Source organism: Topomyia yanbarensis, chromosome 3, assembly GCF_030247195.1.
Source record: "Topomyia yanbarensis strain Yona2022 chromosome 3, ASM3024719v1, whole genome shotgun sequence".
NCBI lineage: Eukaryota > Metazoa > Arthropoda > Insecta > Diptera > Culicidae > Topomyia > Topomyia yanbarensis.
The window spans coordinates 186032647-186050606 of NC_080672.1; the positions used below are offsets into that span (position 1 = coordinate 186032647).

At 40.1% G+C, this 17960-nt stretch overlaps 2 protein-coding genes across 22 annotated transcripts in view; both read left to right on the plus strand.

Annotated features, from left to right (window-relative positions):
* The window catches only part of LOC131691078 (metabotropic glutamate receptor 8), a 1433400-nt gene that overhangs the window by 173995 nt on the left and 1241445 nt on the right, over positions 1–17960 (plus strand). The gene's annotated exons all lie outside the window — the stretch shown is intronic.
* Positions 8474–8926, plus strand: LOC131687484 (uncharacterized protein K02A2.6-like). Its single transcript, XM_058971576.1, has one exon. It carries the CDS (start codon positions 8474–8476, stop codon positions 8924–8926), a length of 453 nt encoding a protein of 150 aa, XP_058827559.1.

A 17960-nucleotide genomic window follows, 5' to 3' on the forward strand; every position in this document is an offset into this window, starting at 1 on the left:
GCAAGTCCCTCTCGGCCAAGTCGACGGCGACAATGCAGCATTTCTCAATTTCAAATCTACTCCGACCTTGAATGAAATGAAAGGCATCGAAGCTACTTCTTTCCAGTCTGGTACAAGTTTTTTCACAACGGCAGGGTTCTTTCCGAGCGATTTTGTTACCATATCCGCGATGTTCCTTTCAGTAACTGAATTTTTCACTCTCGTGAAGAATAGCCAGCAGAGGTTGGCGGAGGAGCTCGGTAACGAGTTAGACAAATTACCAAGACTAGAAACGTTGCGGGAGCCATGCTGCAGTTGGATTGACGAGAACGGAGAAGATTGGTCTGAAGGAGAGCTTGAGCCAGTAAACGCTTGGGTTACCTCATACGATCTACCAGCAATCGTTTCGTTGGTAGCCGCTTCAATTTACGCACCTCTTGAAATAAATCCAATGCACAGTTTTCAGTCCGTGATTCTGTGCGTACAGCAGCAATAGCAGGTCGCCCGGGTACAAAGCCGGCAGACTCCGATAGTAACTTTCGTTTCTTAGAAAATGCCTCAAAGTGACGAGCATCGATCATGATGTCGGTGCAAGGCGTACACATCCATAAGATGTTCCGCTGTTGTGTACAGCTAAGTGCCTCTTCTATCGTGAGTGCAACACATTCAGCATGATATTCGTCGGAGCAAAAGCCGTTACAGGTAACAGAATTTTCGTCCGATTCGATATTTAATAAACATTGGTTGCAGATCATTATTCCTTTTTTACCGAACAGTTCACACACAGCAGCAATCGGGTGATCGGTAGCTAGTATTCTTGTCGTTTGTTTCAGCAGTATACGTAGGTAGTGGTGAGTGATTATGGCACCGGTAGTTTTTTTCTCTGCAGACACTGAACTTAATATAGCGAATTTATTTTTGATGATAAATACCGAATAGAACCGATAGAAAAAGCACTACAGAAGAGAGGCGACACAGCGTTACGACAAACAACAATTACTCAATTTTTCATATGAAGTGACAGGAATTAAAACTAAAACATGTTTTTACGAATTTGCCATTTAATATTGTCATTGTCATCATCTTTTCGGACGAATATCAATTCAACACTAACATCATTTCACTTGCTGAATGATAGTGAACCGAACTGATCAAGCAAGAAATATGAAAAAAAGTGATAGTGGATATAAGATGGAATGTTAAATCAAGGTTGGACCAACGTAGGACCAATATCGGGTAATGACGGACCAACATAGGACCAATGTTAGACCACTGTCGGACCAATGTTAGATCAGTATCAGACAAACATCGGATCAATATAGGACTTATGTCGGATTAATGTCAGACTAACATCGGACCAATATTGGACATATGTCAGATAAACATAGGATCAATGAACGATATGTTTGATCAGTTTTAATAAAAGCGAATAACGGTTTAGCAAATACAAATTAAATACGCCAAGGTCCCATACAAATAGGGTGATCATTTTTTGGCTCTCCGAAAACTAGATTTAATGAACCCTATGCATGGATTATGCTTGACAACTAACAAACATTTAAAATTATTAAGAAATGGCAACACATTTTGATGAATCCGATCAGAGCATGCCGTTCTTAAGTTAATTTTTTTTGTTGACATTTGTTTAAGTTTCTGAGCAGATTTGTGATTCTCCGGTGTCCGTGCAGGAAGCGGTTTGGTTTACGTTGGATCGGAAAGTTCCATGCGCTCCGTTTTACACCAGTACCGCACTCAGGAACGAATAAGGAGAGACCAAGGAATGTTTGACTCAGTACGTAAATCCATTCACAAATGTTCTGTTATCGAACCAAACTGCGGTGAAATCCGAGGTGACAAACATTTCAAACGGTTGGGTAAAATTAGATCTTTCAGTCCGCTCAATGGATGTTGAATTTGTTACTTTGAATCCGGAGAAAAGTGAAATCCGATCCGATGGTAAAAAGCCCACCGTAAAACCTCGTCACATTAGTGTGGCACGTGTATCCGCGGGCAAGGTAAATATGGAGGAGTTCCCTTTGTCGATGATTACATCTCCACTCAGGAGCAGGTTAACTGACAAAATTCTCCGGAATTAAACCAAGCGATCTGGATGCTAACTTAAGCAACGAGAGACTGGCGACACTGAAAAAGTCATATCAAAAATCCGCTATCTGGTGGACAGCGGTGTCTTCTACGTCGGACGATTTTTGCGTGATCAATATAATTATACCGCCGGAGCAAATCGTTGACACGGTTTACCTGTTTCATCTCACCATCATCGCATGGTGCCTGTTAAAATAACACATTTCTAAAGAAATGACATTCCCGTTAACAGACAAAGAAGCACCTAAAGTAAACAATTACAGTATTGAATTTTAACAATCTGTGAGTCTCCGAATTTCTTCTTTAATCCGCCTCTAATCACCCTGCGACCGCCAATAAATACAGCAAAAACGCCAGTAGAACCGGCCCTAACTCGCTATCACTTATTTCACTACTGTGCTTTTTCTCTTCGATTCCACAACTAAGAACTAGACAATCCCTGTTCCAGTTAATCTCGGTAGCTTCTATGATGTTCGAATCAAAACGCCCTCCCCCAACCAGCTACACACCCCAGGTCAAGAGTCGATAACCAGGAAAATGTACCATCACGGTCGAAGTCCAGTCAATCGCTCTACTTGAAATTATATCTTCATTATTATATGAATTACTAACACCTACGGATCCAGCCTCAGTGGTATAAGGAGTTAATGACCCCTTCAACACTCATGATCTTTATTGGCACTTTTCCTACGCCAACTTCAGCGTTCCGGCATGGTCGGTCAATCGCCTCGTGGATTCGGAAGGACGGCTTCCGTTTTCCTTCCGTGGTTTCAAGAATTTCATCTCCGACCGGCTGAAAAATGCTTGGTACTGGCCAAAGAAATCGGCATTCTCTTCGGGACCTACTAGTATAATATCTGAAGCGAAAAAGAGAATAAAAACCTTATCACACCCTTACTTCCTATTCGAATAATCCATCAAGGCTGTCTGTCGGTTCATAGTAAACACGCCAATGGGGTGACCATCAGGAATACGTCTGTTAACATTAGTTGACCTACTTCGACACCACGTGGGCCTTACCAAGCCGTAATGCCGGTGGTAGCGTAAAACTATCGAATAGTAGTTGACAACACCTTGATGCACCATTGCATGTAACACCAAATATATAAGATAAGGACCAAGATTCCTCTAGCGCGCCCGAGATCATCCCACGCATAAAAAAACAATATTGCGATTTATTGGAAACTTTAAGAGTCTAGTGTATCACGATGCACATTCAATATCTTCCCACAGCACTGCAACATCGAAGTTCACAAGACATTAGGCGGAACGTTCAACATATACAAACGAGCTCGCCGAGACTAAAACGCGAAAGCTTTCACTAAATACCTAAATCAAATACCCTAACGGCTAACACGAGTCGAGAAAAGATTTTTTATCTTTTATATCCAGCGTAATCCATCACCACTCACAGATTGCCGTTATATAAAGGAACACGTCAATTTCAAGATGAAACATATTCAAAATATAATCATCCATTTTTGGGACACTAATTTCGTACAGTGGCAGAACTTGCTTTTCAGCTCCCGTAAGTATCCGTTTCACAATACTAGCTGTTGTGAGCGAAATTTCGTCTCCGAATTTCTCCAGCTCGCTGTAGATTGGAATATTCCTGACAGGCAAAAACTCCTGTGGCATCTCCTTGTTGAGTTTCCGCTACTATCTGTAGCAGTTGTATCGGCAGTATTTGGAGGCAAGGCACTACCATCTCAAACGAATGAATTCGCACAATATTAGTTGAGTAATTCGACTGAAAGCAATTAATGTTGCACAGAGAATGCGTGAAATTCGCAAACGAAAAAAGCAGTTTTTTTCCACACCGTATGTCAGAGCTTCATAAAAATCAATCAGCGTATGTAGAATGTTGTTACTGTACTGCTGATTGATTTTTATGAAGATCAGACATACGGTGTGGAAAAAAACTGCTTTTTTCGTTTGCGAATTTTACGCATTCTCTGTGCAACCTTAAGTGAAACAACAGAACTTTCATGTTGGATTGAAAAGGAAAACACTTACTGACACATTCTTTCGTGACGTTTACAACGATTTGACGAATCATCATTCGACAAATATGTTATAACTTTATCAAATGAACGCCTACATCAAAACTTATTACAGATTCGAAAAGTAGACAAAATTTCACGAAAGATTCAATCAACATGAACTGAATATACTAGAATTTGATGATTTGACTTTTATTGAAATACGTTGAATGTTCTAATTTGTGACGCGTTATCAATATCGGTCATAAAACAATCTTCTTCCAGTATATTCAGTCTATGTTGATTGAATCTTTCGTGAAATTTTGTCTACTTTCTAAATCTGTAATAAGTTTTGATGTAGGCGTTCATTTGATAAAGTTATAACATATTTGTCGAATTCACCAAATCGTTGTAACGTCACGAAAGAATGTGTCGACTGATAAAAATGAAACGCAGAAATTCCTTATCGAATTCGCTGAAAATCATCACCGCTACCGGTACGACTATGTAACCTATGGAACATTGCGTAGAGGAGACCGAAAATACCTACATTAATCTTCATTCGACTTTTAAAAACAAATTAAATCTCTTAAAATATGCTTCACTATTTTATTTTCGTTCTTTTTACACATTTTGACGTTTATGATTTTGACACATTGCAATGGGTAATAATTGAGTGAACTTACTTCAATCATTAGAATGGTGATAGTCAAAGTGATCACCTTAGGTGATTCCCAAAAGTTGGATCACCAGCTTATCACCACAAGGTGATAATCACTTATCACCTTACGTGATTCCACCCCAGCTCTCTAACTGTTAAAGAAGTGAGGTCCTAAAACTGCAAACAACCGACACGAGAATCGGTTTCTTTTGTAATACTTCATTAAACGTTAGTCCGCTGCTGGTATCACTTCCTGATCCAGGCACCATATTTGTGCTTTGGGAGCATCCGTCGGATATTGTTCAAAAGTGATACTGCCGAACTTGAAAAAAATAATCACTAGGGAGATACTAGCGGGAAACAAACGATTTCGCAGTGGAACTTTGTTGTCGGAAAAGCTGCCATCGGCACAGAAATATTACCATTACCATCTGATGGCTTCTGCTTGTTGACAAACTTTGAGTGACGAAGGTTCGCTATATCACCCATCGCGGTGATTCTCATTTTCCGAAGGTACTCCTTGTTAAAATCCATGTCTGTTATATATTAACCTTATGGAATACGATACACTTTTCAGTTCAGTGCAATATACCTTTCAGTTCAGTGTAATATAATACCAGATTTACCAGACAGTTGAAAAAAAGAGCGAAAAGCAGTCCACGCGTCTCGCGTTCTTTTAAATGTAATTAATTTATAATCGAATAAACTTGTGATAAATGTAATCGTATAATATTAATCGGTCGTTCACCCACATACACGACACTTTTGGTGTCAGAAGTGGGATCGGTTACTACTCGTCGCGCGATTGATATTTGAGGTTACGTTCGCACGGAACACGTTTTCATTCGAAGAATGGCTCAACCAAACGTCGACATTATGGAGACGCTTTCCGCAATGATCGCGGAAGCTTTCAAAACGTCTATCAGAAGCGCCGTCGCACAAGTAAACGCTGGTCACCATAACCCAGCCGAAGATGCTGCTCCTACGCCGAGAATTCCGTCATTCAATATGTCCGAGTATCGCCCATTAGAGGGAACATCAGCAGCTGAATACTTCGAAGGATTTGAATGGGCACTCCAACTGAGTCACATACCTGAACCACAGTATTCGAATTATGCCAGAGTTCACATGGGTGCGGAGTTGAACAATGCCTTGAAATTTTTGGTTAGCCCTCGCAATCCAGCAGACATTAGTTATCAAGATTTACGTAATGCGCTCATTAATCATTTCGATTGGACCAGAAATAAATTCGTCGAGAGCATCAAATTTAGACAAATTGTTCAGCAAAAAGGAGAATCGTTCGCACAGTTCGTCTTACATTTGAAGCAAGGTTCTGCCTACTGCGACTATGGGGAGTTCCTGGACCGGATGCTGATTGAACAACTCTTGCACGGACTTGAGACACGAGTTATCTGTGATGAAATCATGGCAAAGAAACCGGAAACGTTCAATGATACACACGGGATCGCGCCCACTCTGGAAGCGACCCGCAACACGGCGCGGGAAGTGAACGCTGGTCCATCTCATTTCGAGGATACGAAAATCTGAATATCAAAACGAAGTCGAGCTACAAACAGTCAAGAGGCACGTCAGGTGCGGAGGACAGCATTTACGAATGTATTGCCGCTTTCGCGACATTAGATGTCACAACTGCGATAAAATAGGACATATTGCAAAAGTGCGTAGAGCGAAATAAAAAAAAACCTTAATCGACGAAGTGCAGCCCCATGAAGCCCAGTTCCGAAATCGATCTAACGACAACGCAGGTCAACGAAAAAGATGATTAACGTTAAAATCGACGGTCGCCTTCTGCAGATGGAACTAGACACCGGAGTACCGTGTGGAATAATCGCAGAATCCAGATTGCGAGCCATTAAACCAAAGTTTTCGCTGCAGAAAACCGACAGACAGTTCTCTAGTTACACTGGTCATCGTATTAATTGTCTGGGTCGTATTGCGGTAAATGTATCAGTAGGAACAACAACACGCAGGCTGAATCTATATGTAGTTTCCGGAGAATCAGACTCGTTATTTGGACGCGAATGAATTTCCCACTTTGTCGATCAGATTAATCTAAACCGAATCTTCACTTCAGATACGTCTATTAACTCGATTACGTCTACCGAACCTTCCTCGGATCAAGCAGCCCAGTTATCCAGTACGTTGGAAAACTTCAATGACATCTTCAGTGACATTCCAGAGAAATTGGTAGGCCCTCCAGCGAAAGTACATCTAAAACCAGGAGTTAATCCAGTCTTCGCTAAGGCACATGACGTACCACTTACTTTACGTGACCGTTATGCAGTAGAAATCGATAAGAAAATTGCGTCGGGATTCTACGAAAAAGTCGACTACTCCGAGTGGTTGTCGCCGACACATATCGTCGTCAAAAACAACGGAAATCTGCGTATCACAGGTAACTACAAACCAACCGTAAATCCAAGGATCATTACAGACGAACATCCTATCCCGAAAATTGACGCTATTTTTAAGAAAATAAAAGGAGCAACCCTATTCTGTCACTTGGATGTAACTGACACATATACACATCTTCCGATAGACGAAGAGTTCAGTCATGATTTGACGCTTAATAGCTGTATATACCTGCCATTTGGCAGAGTCGAATGGAAACGCTGCTTCAAGCTTTGGGAAACATCGTCAGCTTCTACGACGACATAATCGTATTCGCAGAAAATTTTCAAAACCTTCTTCTAGCCCTGACAGAAATATTGGACAGATTGAAACTGAACGGGCTGCGGCTCAACCGGTCGAAATGCGTGTTTGCTATACCGTCCCTCGAGTGCTTGGGTCATAAAATCGATCGCCATGGACTTCATAAATCGGATAAGCACATCGAAGCTTCTTAGATAAGGCTACCTATTATAGCTCATTTATCCCAAACCTTTCTTTTAGAGCAAGAAGCTTGCGAGATTTGCTTCATACCGATACATTCAAGTGGACTTCTGAAGCAGAAAAAGCGTACCTGGATTTGAAAGCAATTCTTGTCTCTCCACAAGTATTGATGCAGTATGACCCAACGTTACCGTTAATTCTAGCCACTGACGCCAGTTAAACTGGTTTAGATGCCGTGTTGTCACACCGGTTGAACAAAGGAATGGAACATCCGATAGCGTATGCAAGCACAACTATGTCCAGTACAGAACAACGTTACCCACAGATCGACAAGAAGGCCCTTGCCATCGTTTGGGCCGTCAAAAAGTTTTGCTATTATCTTTAAGCCCGTAAGTTCACACTGATTACGGATCACAAGCCTCTTGCGCAAATTCTACATCCTGAAAAAACTCTTCCTACGCTCTGTATCGGTCGCATGGCAAATTACACCGATTACCTGGCACACTTCAACTTCAACGTCGTACACAAACTAACAAACCAGAACACCAACGCCGACTACAGTTCCCGACTCAGACCTACAAAATCAAATGTCAACAGCTTGTTTCTTTACGAGGGAAGGAATATTGAGGACGAGTTCGCACTAAATACTATACAACAACTACCGGTACGAGCTGAGCATATAGCACAAGAAACTCGGAAGGATATTCATTTAGGAAAATTGGTATAAGAATTGGAATCAGGGCGCGACCTTGCGCAGTTAGGACGCAAGGCTCCGGAGGCGAAATATACTTTAGCAGCAAACTGTCTACTATTTGAACACAGAGTAGTAATACCGCTTGTTCTTCGCCAAGCAGTTCTGAATGATCTACATATTGCACACATGGGGGTCGTCAAGATGAAGGGTATGGCACGATGTTTTGTCTGCTGGCCAGTAATTGATTTAGACATCGAGCGAACGGCCAAATCCTGCAATGACTGCGCTCGCAATGCTACCGCCCCACCGAAGTTCAATACACACCATTGGGAATACCCGAGCGGTCCCTGGGAGCGCATGCATATTGACTGCGCAGGCCCCGTGGCGGATACAATGCTGTTAATAATCGTCGATGCGTATAGTAAGTGGTTCGAAGTTAAAATCACATCTTCAACGACAACGGCAGCCACTATAAATATCCTTGATGAACTGTTCACGGCGTACGAGGCTCCGATAACACTAGTATCCGACAACGGTCCGCAATTTACCGCTTCAGAATTCAAATCTTTCCTGCAAAGGAGTGGAGTAAAATCTCACAAACTTTCGGCACCCTATCACCCAGCGACGAACGGGCAAAGAGAACGGTACGTTTAAACAGTGAAATATGCGCTGAATGCAATGGGAACCACAAAAAGTACACTGAGGACGGATATCAATGAGTTTCTGCGTCAGTACTGAATGGCTCCACACACCGAGACCGGAGAATCGCCTGCAAAACTGTTTTTAGGCCGAAACATTCGAACACGGTTAGATTTGGTCAGACCACAGAATATTTACGCTAACATTTCGGAAAAACAATGAGTCGCTTTCGATTCAAAGTTCCGCTTAATCCGGGAGACCAAGTTTACTTTCTTTCTGGAAACACTAGAATGGACAAGTGGATTCCGGGAGTTATTTTTAATCGCTTGGGAGACCTTCACTGCGAAATCCTTTACAAAAAGAAAACATTTAAATGTCACATCGATCAAATACGGAATTTCATCAACAACGAATCCACACCACAGGGCATATCATGCGGAGCAAGCAGTATGATAATAGAGGTGAGGTACCGCGACGAGTGCGTTTCTATGGGAACATCATGACGTCAAAAGTTGGTCGTTCACCCACATACACGACAATGTCCATTTAAATTTTAAATTTTCTACAAAAATAGGCGCGCATCTGTTTGAAGAGTCCCAGTATTTGTGAAAAACTTCACCCATGATGTTAGTACCGAATAATTCTCAAAGATGAATTCGTTTGATGTAATAATAATGCCTCGGACGGTCACTAAAAATCAAAAAGTAGTTAAGATTTTTTTCTATGTTTACAATTATCTTACTTCAGGGTCACGGCCACAGCGCCGTAGTGAACTACAGTGCCGTCAATCCAGATGTCTGGTGTCTAGTGTTATCAAAGGACAAAATAGATGAAATTCAAAACACAGTCGAAGTTAAATGTCAAAAATTTTCAACAAGAACAACAAAGCAACACCTGTGTTGCTAGTTTAAGAGCTATTTCATCAATGTACACTGTCACTTTGACACTGTACCTTTTCAGGTACAGGGTAGCTTAAAACGTGTCCTCGAAAAATCAGCAGAGCATTCCGTATTAACATATTTGTATTTGGTTATAGCTATGCGTTTGAAATGTCATCTCGCTGGCAGTCAATATCAGTGACTGATGCATTCAACTGAAAGTTTAGCATCATGAGTGATGATTCATTTTGTTCGCCTATCAATTTCACGTGTTTAACTGAAATTGTCCAACTCTGTGTAGACATAGCCTTGAAAACAAAAAGAAATTAAAGATTACTCTTAATATTACTTTTCCCCTTTAATTTGGTTAAAACTGGCACTTTTTTTTACCTGGGATGATAACCGCTACAATGCGGATTTTGGACGCAGCCACTATAATGGGTCGAAAATGACCCAAACAAAGTTCGATTGTGATTTGCGCTCAGGTTACGTATCCGCTGGCCAATGTTGTATAGCCCAACTATAGCTTGCACCAACTAGCCTTTATCCACTTTGCATGGTGCTGCCATATTTTTTTACAATGGAGAAGACGTTTACGTCCTAACCAAGTACACGTGCTATTGGTAGGTGTCCAAGCTACCACACGGGGTGTACTGGGGGCGTGTCGGGCTCGAATGGTGACGCTGCCATTAATAACGACTAAACTCCATTGGGCTCCGCCATCGTTCCCCCCAGAAACTACCTCCCAGAAGCAGTGCTGGGAAAATCATAATCAAAAAAAAATCAAACCGCAATCATGGCTGATAATTATCGCTTATGATTTTTTCGAAAATTCTCACTGCCGATAAAATCATGCCGTGATCACTCTCTTAACTATCAAAAGATCATCTCACCAAATCACTACCGATTTTTTTTACCCTCTATCAGTGGTGATTTTGATCTGTGGTTGAATTTGATAATTGAGAGGGTGATCACGGCATGATTCTATCAGCAGCGAGCAATTTGGAAAAAATCACAAGTGAGCATTATCAGCCATGATTGCGATGGGGGAAAGTGTTTTATATTGAAAGGCAGGTTGAGGGCTGTTGAAAATCAATAGTTTTGAACATTTTCAATGCACAGGGGGGTCCGCCGATGCATCAAAATGGATTTTTTTCAACTTTTTGGGAAAGTGTTTTATATTGAAAGGCAAGTTGAGGGCTGTTGAAAATCAATAGTTTTGAACATTTTCAATGCACAGGGGGTCCGCCGATGCATCAAAATGGAATTTTTTTTTCAAGTTTTTGGGAGTGTTTTATATTGAAAGGCAAGTTGATGGCTGTTGAAAATCAATAGTTTTAGACATTTTCAATGCACAGGGGGGTCCGCCGATGTGTCAAAATGGATTTTTTTCAACTTTTTGGGAAAGTGTTTTATATTGAAAGGCAAGTTGAGGGCTGTTGAAAATCAATAGTTTTAGACATTTTCAATGCACAGGGGGGTCCGCCGATGTGTCAAAATGGATTTTTTCAACTTTTCGGAAAAGTGTTTTATATTGAAAGGCAAGTTGAGGGCTGTTGAAAATCAATAGTTTTGAACATTTTCAATGCACAGGGGGGTCCGCCGATGCATCAAAATGGAATTTTTTCAACTTTTCGGGAAAGTGTTTTATATTGAAAGGCAGGTTGAGGGCTGTTGAAAATCAATAGTTTTGAACATTTTCAATGCACAGGGGGGTCCGCCGATGCATCAAAATGGAATTTTTTTTCAACTTTTTGGGAGTGTTTTATATTGAAAGGCAAGTTGAGGGCTGTTGAAAATCAATAGTTTTGAACATTTTCAATGCACAGGGGGGTCCGCCGATGCATCAAAATGGATTTTTTTAAACTTTTTGGGAAAGTGTTTTATATTGAATGGCATGTTGAGGGCTGTTGAAAATCAATAGTTTTGGACATTTTCAATGCACAGGGGGGTCCGCCGATGCATCAAAATGGATTTTTTTTTCAAGTTTTTGGGAGTGTTTTATATTAAAGGGCAAGTTGAGGGCTGTTAAAAACAATAGTTTTGGACGTTTTCAATTAACAGGAGGCTCTGTCGAAGTATCTAATTGGGAATGATTTCAACTTTTTGGGAGTGTTTTATAGTGAAGGGCAAGTTGTTGGCAGGTAAAAATCAATTGTTGACATTTTAAATGAGCTTGGGGTCTGTCAATATATTACAAATATTAAACAGTAGGGGCTTTTGATAAATGTTTAAGCAAAGGAGACAGACCTCGAACAAATTTTCAAAGTAGATTTGTTTTTAAAAAGATGATTTTTTCACTATGTGAAGGACGAGGTTGTATAATTGGCAAAATAGTAAATCCTTTCTGGAGCATATTTTTCTTGTCTTAGAGATGCAAAATTAGCAAAAACCAAAAAATCATTTATTTTAAATTTTGCACTGGAAGACCCCCTTAAGGGAAATTTTTACGAAATAATCCGAAAGGATTAGAAGGCTATGTCTAGGGACGATAGAAGAATATTTTAATAGCTTCGATTTATTAAAAAGAAAGAAAAAATATTAGAGGCGTGCGCCTCGCCGCCGCCGATTGTAGGTAAAAATTAGAGGGGGCGCCTCTAAAAAATATTTCCCGAACTGACCTGACCATTAAAACGTTTCTGTTAGAAAAGCCTTTGCACTCCGTAACACAATTAAAACTACTTTTAGAAAAATACTAAAACAAGGTGGTCTAATTCTTAAGGCTCAATATCATCAATATCAAGTATATCATGTAGAGCTTTTTTACTCGGCTTGCTTTTTTATTGTAGGACTTATCGACTCTCCAAAACAAGGTTATTGGATGCGTGGTACGCAGTTTTTGAACACATCCTTTTATTTTTACGAGCACTACATTCATTTGCTTTCACACATAAATAACGAGCATAATCCATAACAATAAATCAAGGAGTTAACATGATTTTGTGAAAAAAAAAATTGGCGTAAAGTAGCCCCCTTGTGGGGGTGACTTTACGCCAATTTTAGCTCTTTAGATTTCACGTTCAATCTTGATTTTCCAAAAGATCTTTTCAATGACTTTGGAGGTACTTGTGCCATATGTAAAACATCGAACAGTTTCAAATTTGAAGTTGCGTGATCGTAGTTCTTGAGTGTAATGTACAAAACGTTCTATTTTTGGCGTAAAGTAATCACCGATGACGGTATTTCAAAACCCACTCGTCAAACTCGTTCCAAAAACAAAGATAATTACAAAAATATTGATATCCGTCATTATCCCGACGAACTAGTTATGAAAAAAAGTTCAACAGACGTATTTTTGGAGTCAATACGTTTTTATGTACAACGTATCCAACACTTAAATTTATTTAGCGCAGTTCTGTCTACAAAACAATATAATCCTAACAATAGCAAAACAAAATTTAATTTCGTTTTTACTCTTAATTTACTATAATAAACACTTAATTTACTATTATAAACCGAAGCTGTTAATGTATTCTTCTATAGTCCCTAAACATAGGCTTATAACTTTTTCTGATTTTGTATAAATTTCACTTAAGGAGGTCTTCCAGCACAAAATTTAAAAAAACTCTAAGGCACGGAAAATATGTTCAAGAAAGGATTTGCACGAATTGGACTTGGTTCGTCTGCTAGAGCTTATCAAACATATGTTAATATGAGGTTGACAAAAACGGGTTAAAAAGCTGATAAAATCAGGGGCTGACAAAATCGGGAGCTAATAAAATCGGGTCTTTACTTTATTAACTTTTCTAAGTAACTTGAACAATTTTGAATTGCTCGAAAAATAAAAAAATGGATAACGCAATCTTTAGCCTTAAATTATTGTAGACAAAGAAAAGACCTTTATCAGCCCCCGATTTTGTTTATCCCCAATTTTGTCAGCTTTTGACGATTTTGTCATATTTATAAAAAGAAAGAAATAAACAAAAGAATTTTCCAAAAAAAATCAATTTTGACACATCGGCGGACCCCCTGTGCATTGAAACTGTCCAAAAGTATTGATTTTCAACTACCAACAACTTGTCCATCAATATAAAACACTTTCCCGAAAAGTTGAAAAAAACAATTTTACCACATCGGCGGACCCCCCTGTGCATTGAAAATGTCCAAAACTATTGATTTTGAACTAACAACAACTTGTCCTTCAATATAAAACACTTTCCCGAAAAGTTAAAAAAAATCAATTTTAACGCATCGGCGGACCCCCCTGTGCATTGAAAATGTTCAAAACTATTGATTTTCAAAAGCCCTCAACTTGCCTTTCAATATAAAACACTTTCCCGAAAAGTTTGAAAAAATTCCATTTTGACACATCGGCGGACCCCCCTGTACATTGAAAATGTCCAAAACTATTGATTTTCAACTACCAACAACTTGTTCTTCAATATAAAACACTTTCTCGAAAAGTTGAAGAAAATTCCATTTCAACACATCGGCGGACCCCCCTGTGCATTGAAAATGTCCAAAACTATTGATTTTCAACTACCAACAACTTGTCCTTCAATATAAAACACTTTCCCGAAAAGTTGAAAAAATTCCATTTTGACACATCGGCGGACCCCCCTGAGCATTGAAAATGTCCAAAACTATTGATTTTCAACTACCAACAACTTGTCCTTCAATATAAAACATTTTCCCGAAAAGTTGAAAAAATTCAATTTAAGCGCATCGGCGGACCCCCTGTGCATTGAAAATGTCCAAAACTATTGATTTTCAACTACCAACGTCTTGTCCTTCAATGTGAAACACTTTCCCGAAAAGTAGAAAAAAAATCCATTTTGGCACATCGGCGGACCCCCCTGTGCATTGAAAATGTCCAAAACTATTGATTTTCAACTACCAAAAACTTGTTCTTCAATATAAAACACTTTTCCGAAAAGTTGAAAAAATTCAATTTTAGCGCATCGGCGGACCCCCTGTGCATTGAAAATGTCCAAAACTATTGATTTTCAACTACCAACGACTTGTCCTTCAATATGAAACACTTTCCCGAAAAGTTGAAAAAAATTCCATTTTGGCAAAATAGTTTTGAAAATGTTCAAAACTATTGATTTTCAACTACCAACAACTTGTCCTTCAATGTGAAACACTTTCCCGAAAAGTTGAAAAAAATCAATTTTAGCGCATCGGCGGACCCCCTGTGCATTGAAAATGTCCAAAACTATTGATTTTCAACTACCAACAACATGTCCTTCAATATAAAACACTTTTCCGAAAAGTTGAAAAAATTCAATTTTAGCGCATCGGCGGACCCCCTGTGCATTGAAAATGTCCAAAACTATTGATTTTCAACTACCAACGACTTGTCCTTCAATATGAAACACTTTCCCGAAAAGTTGAAAAAAATTCCATTTTGGCACATCGGCGGACCCCCCTGTGCATTGAAAATGTTCAAAACTATTGATGTTCAACTACCAACAACTTGTTCTTCAATATAAAACACATTCCCGAAAAGCTGAAATTGTTAGCATTTGGATTATTTTGCATCCCTACATGTATGCTGGATCACTCTCACTCCCAAAATCATTTGGCCAAATCATCATCATAAGGAGTTTCTTACAATAATCATGTACAATACCATCAACCTCGATTTTGCATCTTTTCTATCGTTCCTGATTTTCTCAACTTCATAATCCTGATCAAAAAAAAAATCATAATCAGGCCGTGATCACAGGCGGTGATTTTGTTGCAATGATTTTTTGCTAGCACATTATCGCTTCAGAGAAAATCACTAGCGATTTTTTATGGTTGTGATCATAGCACTGCATGATCAGCAGTGATAATATCACTGATGATTTTTGATTTTCGGTGATTTTCCCAGCACTGCCCAGAAGTAATACCGGTAGGCTGTACTTAATGTACTCATTCACTCTCGCTCTCGCGTTCATACGTCCTGTATGAGGCTTACTTAGGTGCTCTCTCTATCGCACCTTCTTTCACTCTCAAACACTCCACATGAGGCTGACTTTTGTGCTCACCTTTTTCGTTCCTTACGAGGCTGACTTGTGTGCTCACCTTACTCATTCTTTGTTAGGCTTACCTCTGTGCTCGCCTCTCCCATACCATGTGAGGCTGACTTGTATGCTCACTCTATCACCTGGTTCACTCTCGATCGTGCCACTCTATTATACCCCTGGCATCCCATTTGGGACATTTTTCTTAGGCCCCACTTCTGACATACTATGCGAGGCTGACTTGTGTGCTCACCTTTTTCATTTCTTGCTAGGCTTACTTTTGTGCTAGCCTCTACTATACCATGTGAGGCTTTCACTCCTCTGCCACGCCACGAGGCATCGATAGCTAAGTCCCAACATACTACGCTACGACCCTCCCATCTTGGCATGAGGCAGTCCACTTATACGCCTATACACTCGCTCATCTGCCTTGCTTCGGGGTCTACGTCTACGCACGTCTTGCCCAAGGGCCGAGAGGCTTTCGGCCGCCCTCATCGACTTTAGGACGTCGGCGTATGTGTCCTTGTCGGTTTTTAACCACAAGGCCTCGCCTCTGTCCTTGGCCTTCTTCGCGGGCCGCGGTACATCCGGTGTCGGTGCCGGCTTCTTCTTAGTGACCAGCGTCTAGGGGTTTACGCCCCCTGCCCCGGTTGCGCCGGGTTGCTGGTACCATCACTCTGCCCAGCGGGGTCATTCTCGCCCCCGCTTACCTCGACCAAACTGCGTTTGGCCTTGACGGTTGCACGCCGTGTGGTGTCGGTTTTTGCACGCTCGCCTGGTGACTTCCTAGGGCGCTTCGCGTTCGACGCCGTCTTGCGATTGCCCTTGCATTTGCCCTTCGGGGGGAACTCAGCCGCCGCTTCGAGCGACATGGCTGCTCCATAGAAGGTGAAGGCCACTGTCTGGGTACCTATGTCGACCTTCTCTCTTCCCGATCAGAAAGAAATAACAAAATTATTACAGACTGTGTTACTTTTACTATAACTCTGGTCTCGTTAGTTGGTAAAATAACAGAAAACATGACAGAAATTCTTCTGGTATATATCAAAAATGTGACAACCTGTGATAGGCTTCTGTCAGAATTATAACAAATTTTGTTAGGTTCTCCCACGGCCAATATAGCTTGTATTACCTATTGTATAGTATCATCAAATTTAGCGTGCAAGTCTAAAAATAGAATAGAATAGAAAAATATAGCATACATTAAGGCGTTTTCGTTTGGCAGCAAAAAGCTTCATGTAGAAAAGCTTTTTATAGTTTGGGTCAAATGATTGCATACATGCTGGCTGATGGTTATTACGAATATATGACACGCTGGTGGTTATTTGTGGATTATAACGATTTGAACCTGGGTATTCTCAGTTTTATGTGGATGTTTCCTGCATGAACCAACGACGTTGCTTTCGACCGATGTTTAATGTTAGCATAATATTCCACGCATCCGTCAAGGGCAAAACGATTATAGATGCATCTTGTTTCCAGAACGCACACATTGAACTTTGCCAAAGCCTAAGGACTGTTTGTTTTCCTTGTGTCATTCGCTTTGTTTTAATGCAGTTTTACTCACTACTACAGCTCCCTATATTACGATAGACTGAATAGCTTTATAGTATCTTTGCAGATTAGGAAAGTGGGCTATTTTTAGATTCTGAATAGTGCACTTCGGTGCTTCTCTTGTACGCTAACATGTTTTACACGATTTCTAGTAATAATGTCGATGCGATATGGTAACATTGAGCGGATAATTTACGTACATTATTTAACGGAGAATGCGACAAATATTATTTATGATTCCGAATCTAGGGGCAGATCATCTAGGAATGTATAACAAATTTGCATGAAATTAGAAAAAATGCATTTAATTTCCATTTTTGCATCAACTTTGCACTCCCTTGCACAAAAGTTTGTTTAACAATCGTCCTACGCTGATCCACTTTGTTCGACGTTGTGTTGAATATAGGGCTAGCTTTTTGTAGGGTTTTGACGTCTTACACCCAACGCAAAATACATTGCACGCAACGCAAAATACATTTTGAATTTCTATTTTGATGGAAAGAAATGCATTTAATTTCGCTGATTTTTTAAAATGCATCACAAGTTATCTGCCCCTAGTTCCGAATACATTCAAAGAAACAAATACCATAGTTTAGAGGTTTGATTTTTGAAATTTCAAGAGGTTTTGTTATTAGCACTTTTAATATGGGGAAGATTAAGTAAACC

Excerpts from the sequence above, each read along its gene's own strand:
- LOC131687484 (XM_058971576.1), top strand. The coding sequence starts at position 8,474 with ATGAAGGGTATGGCACGATGTTTTGTCTGCTGGCCAGTAATTGATTTA.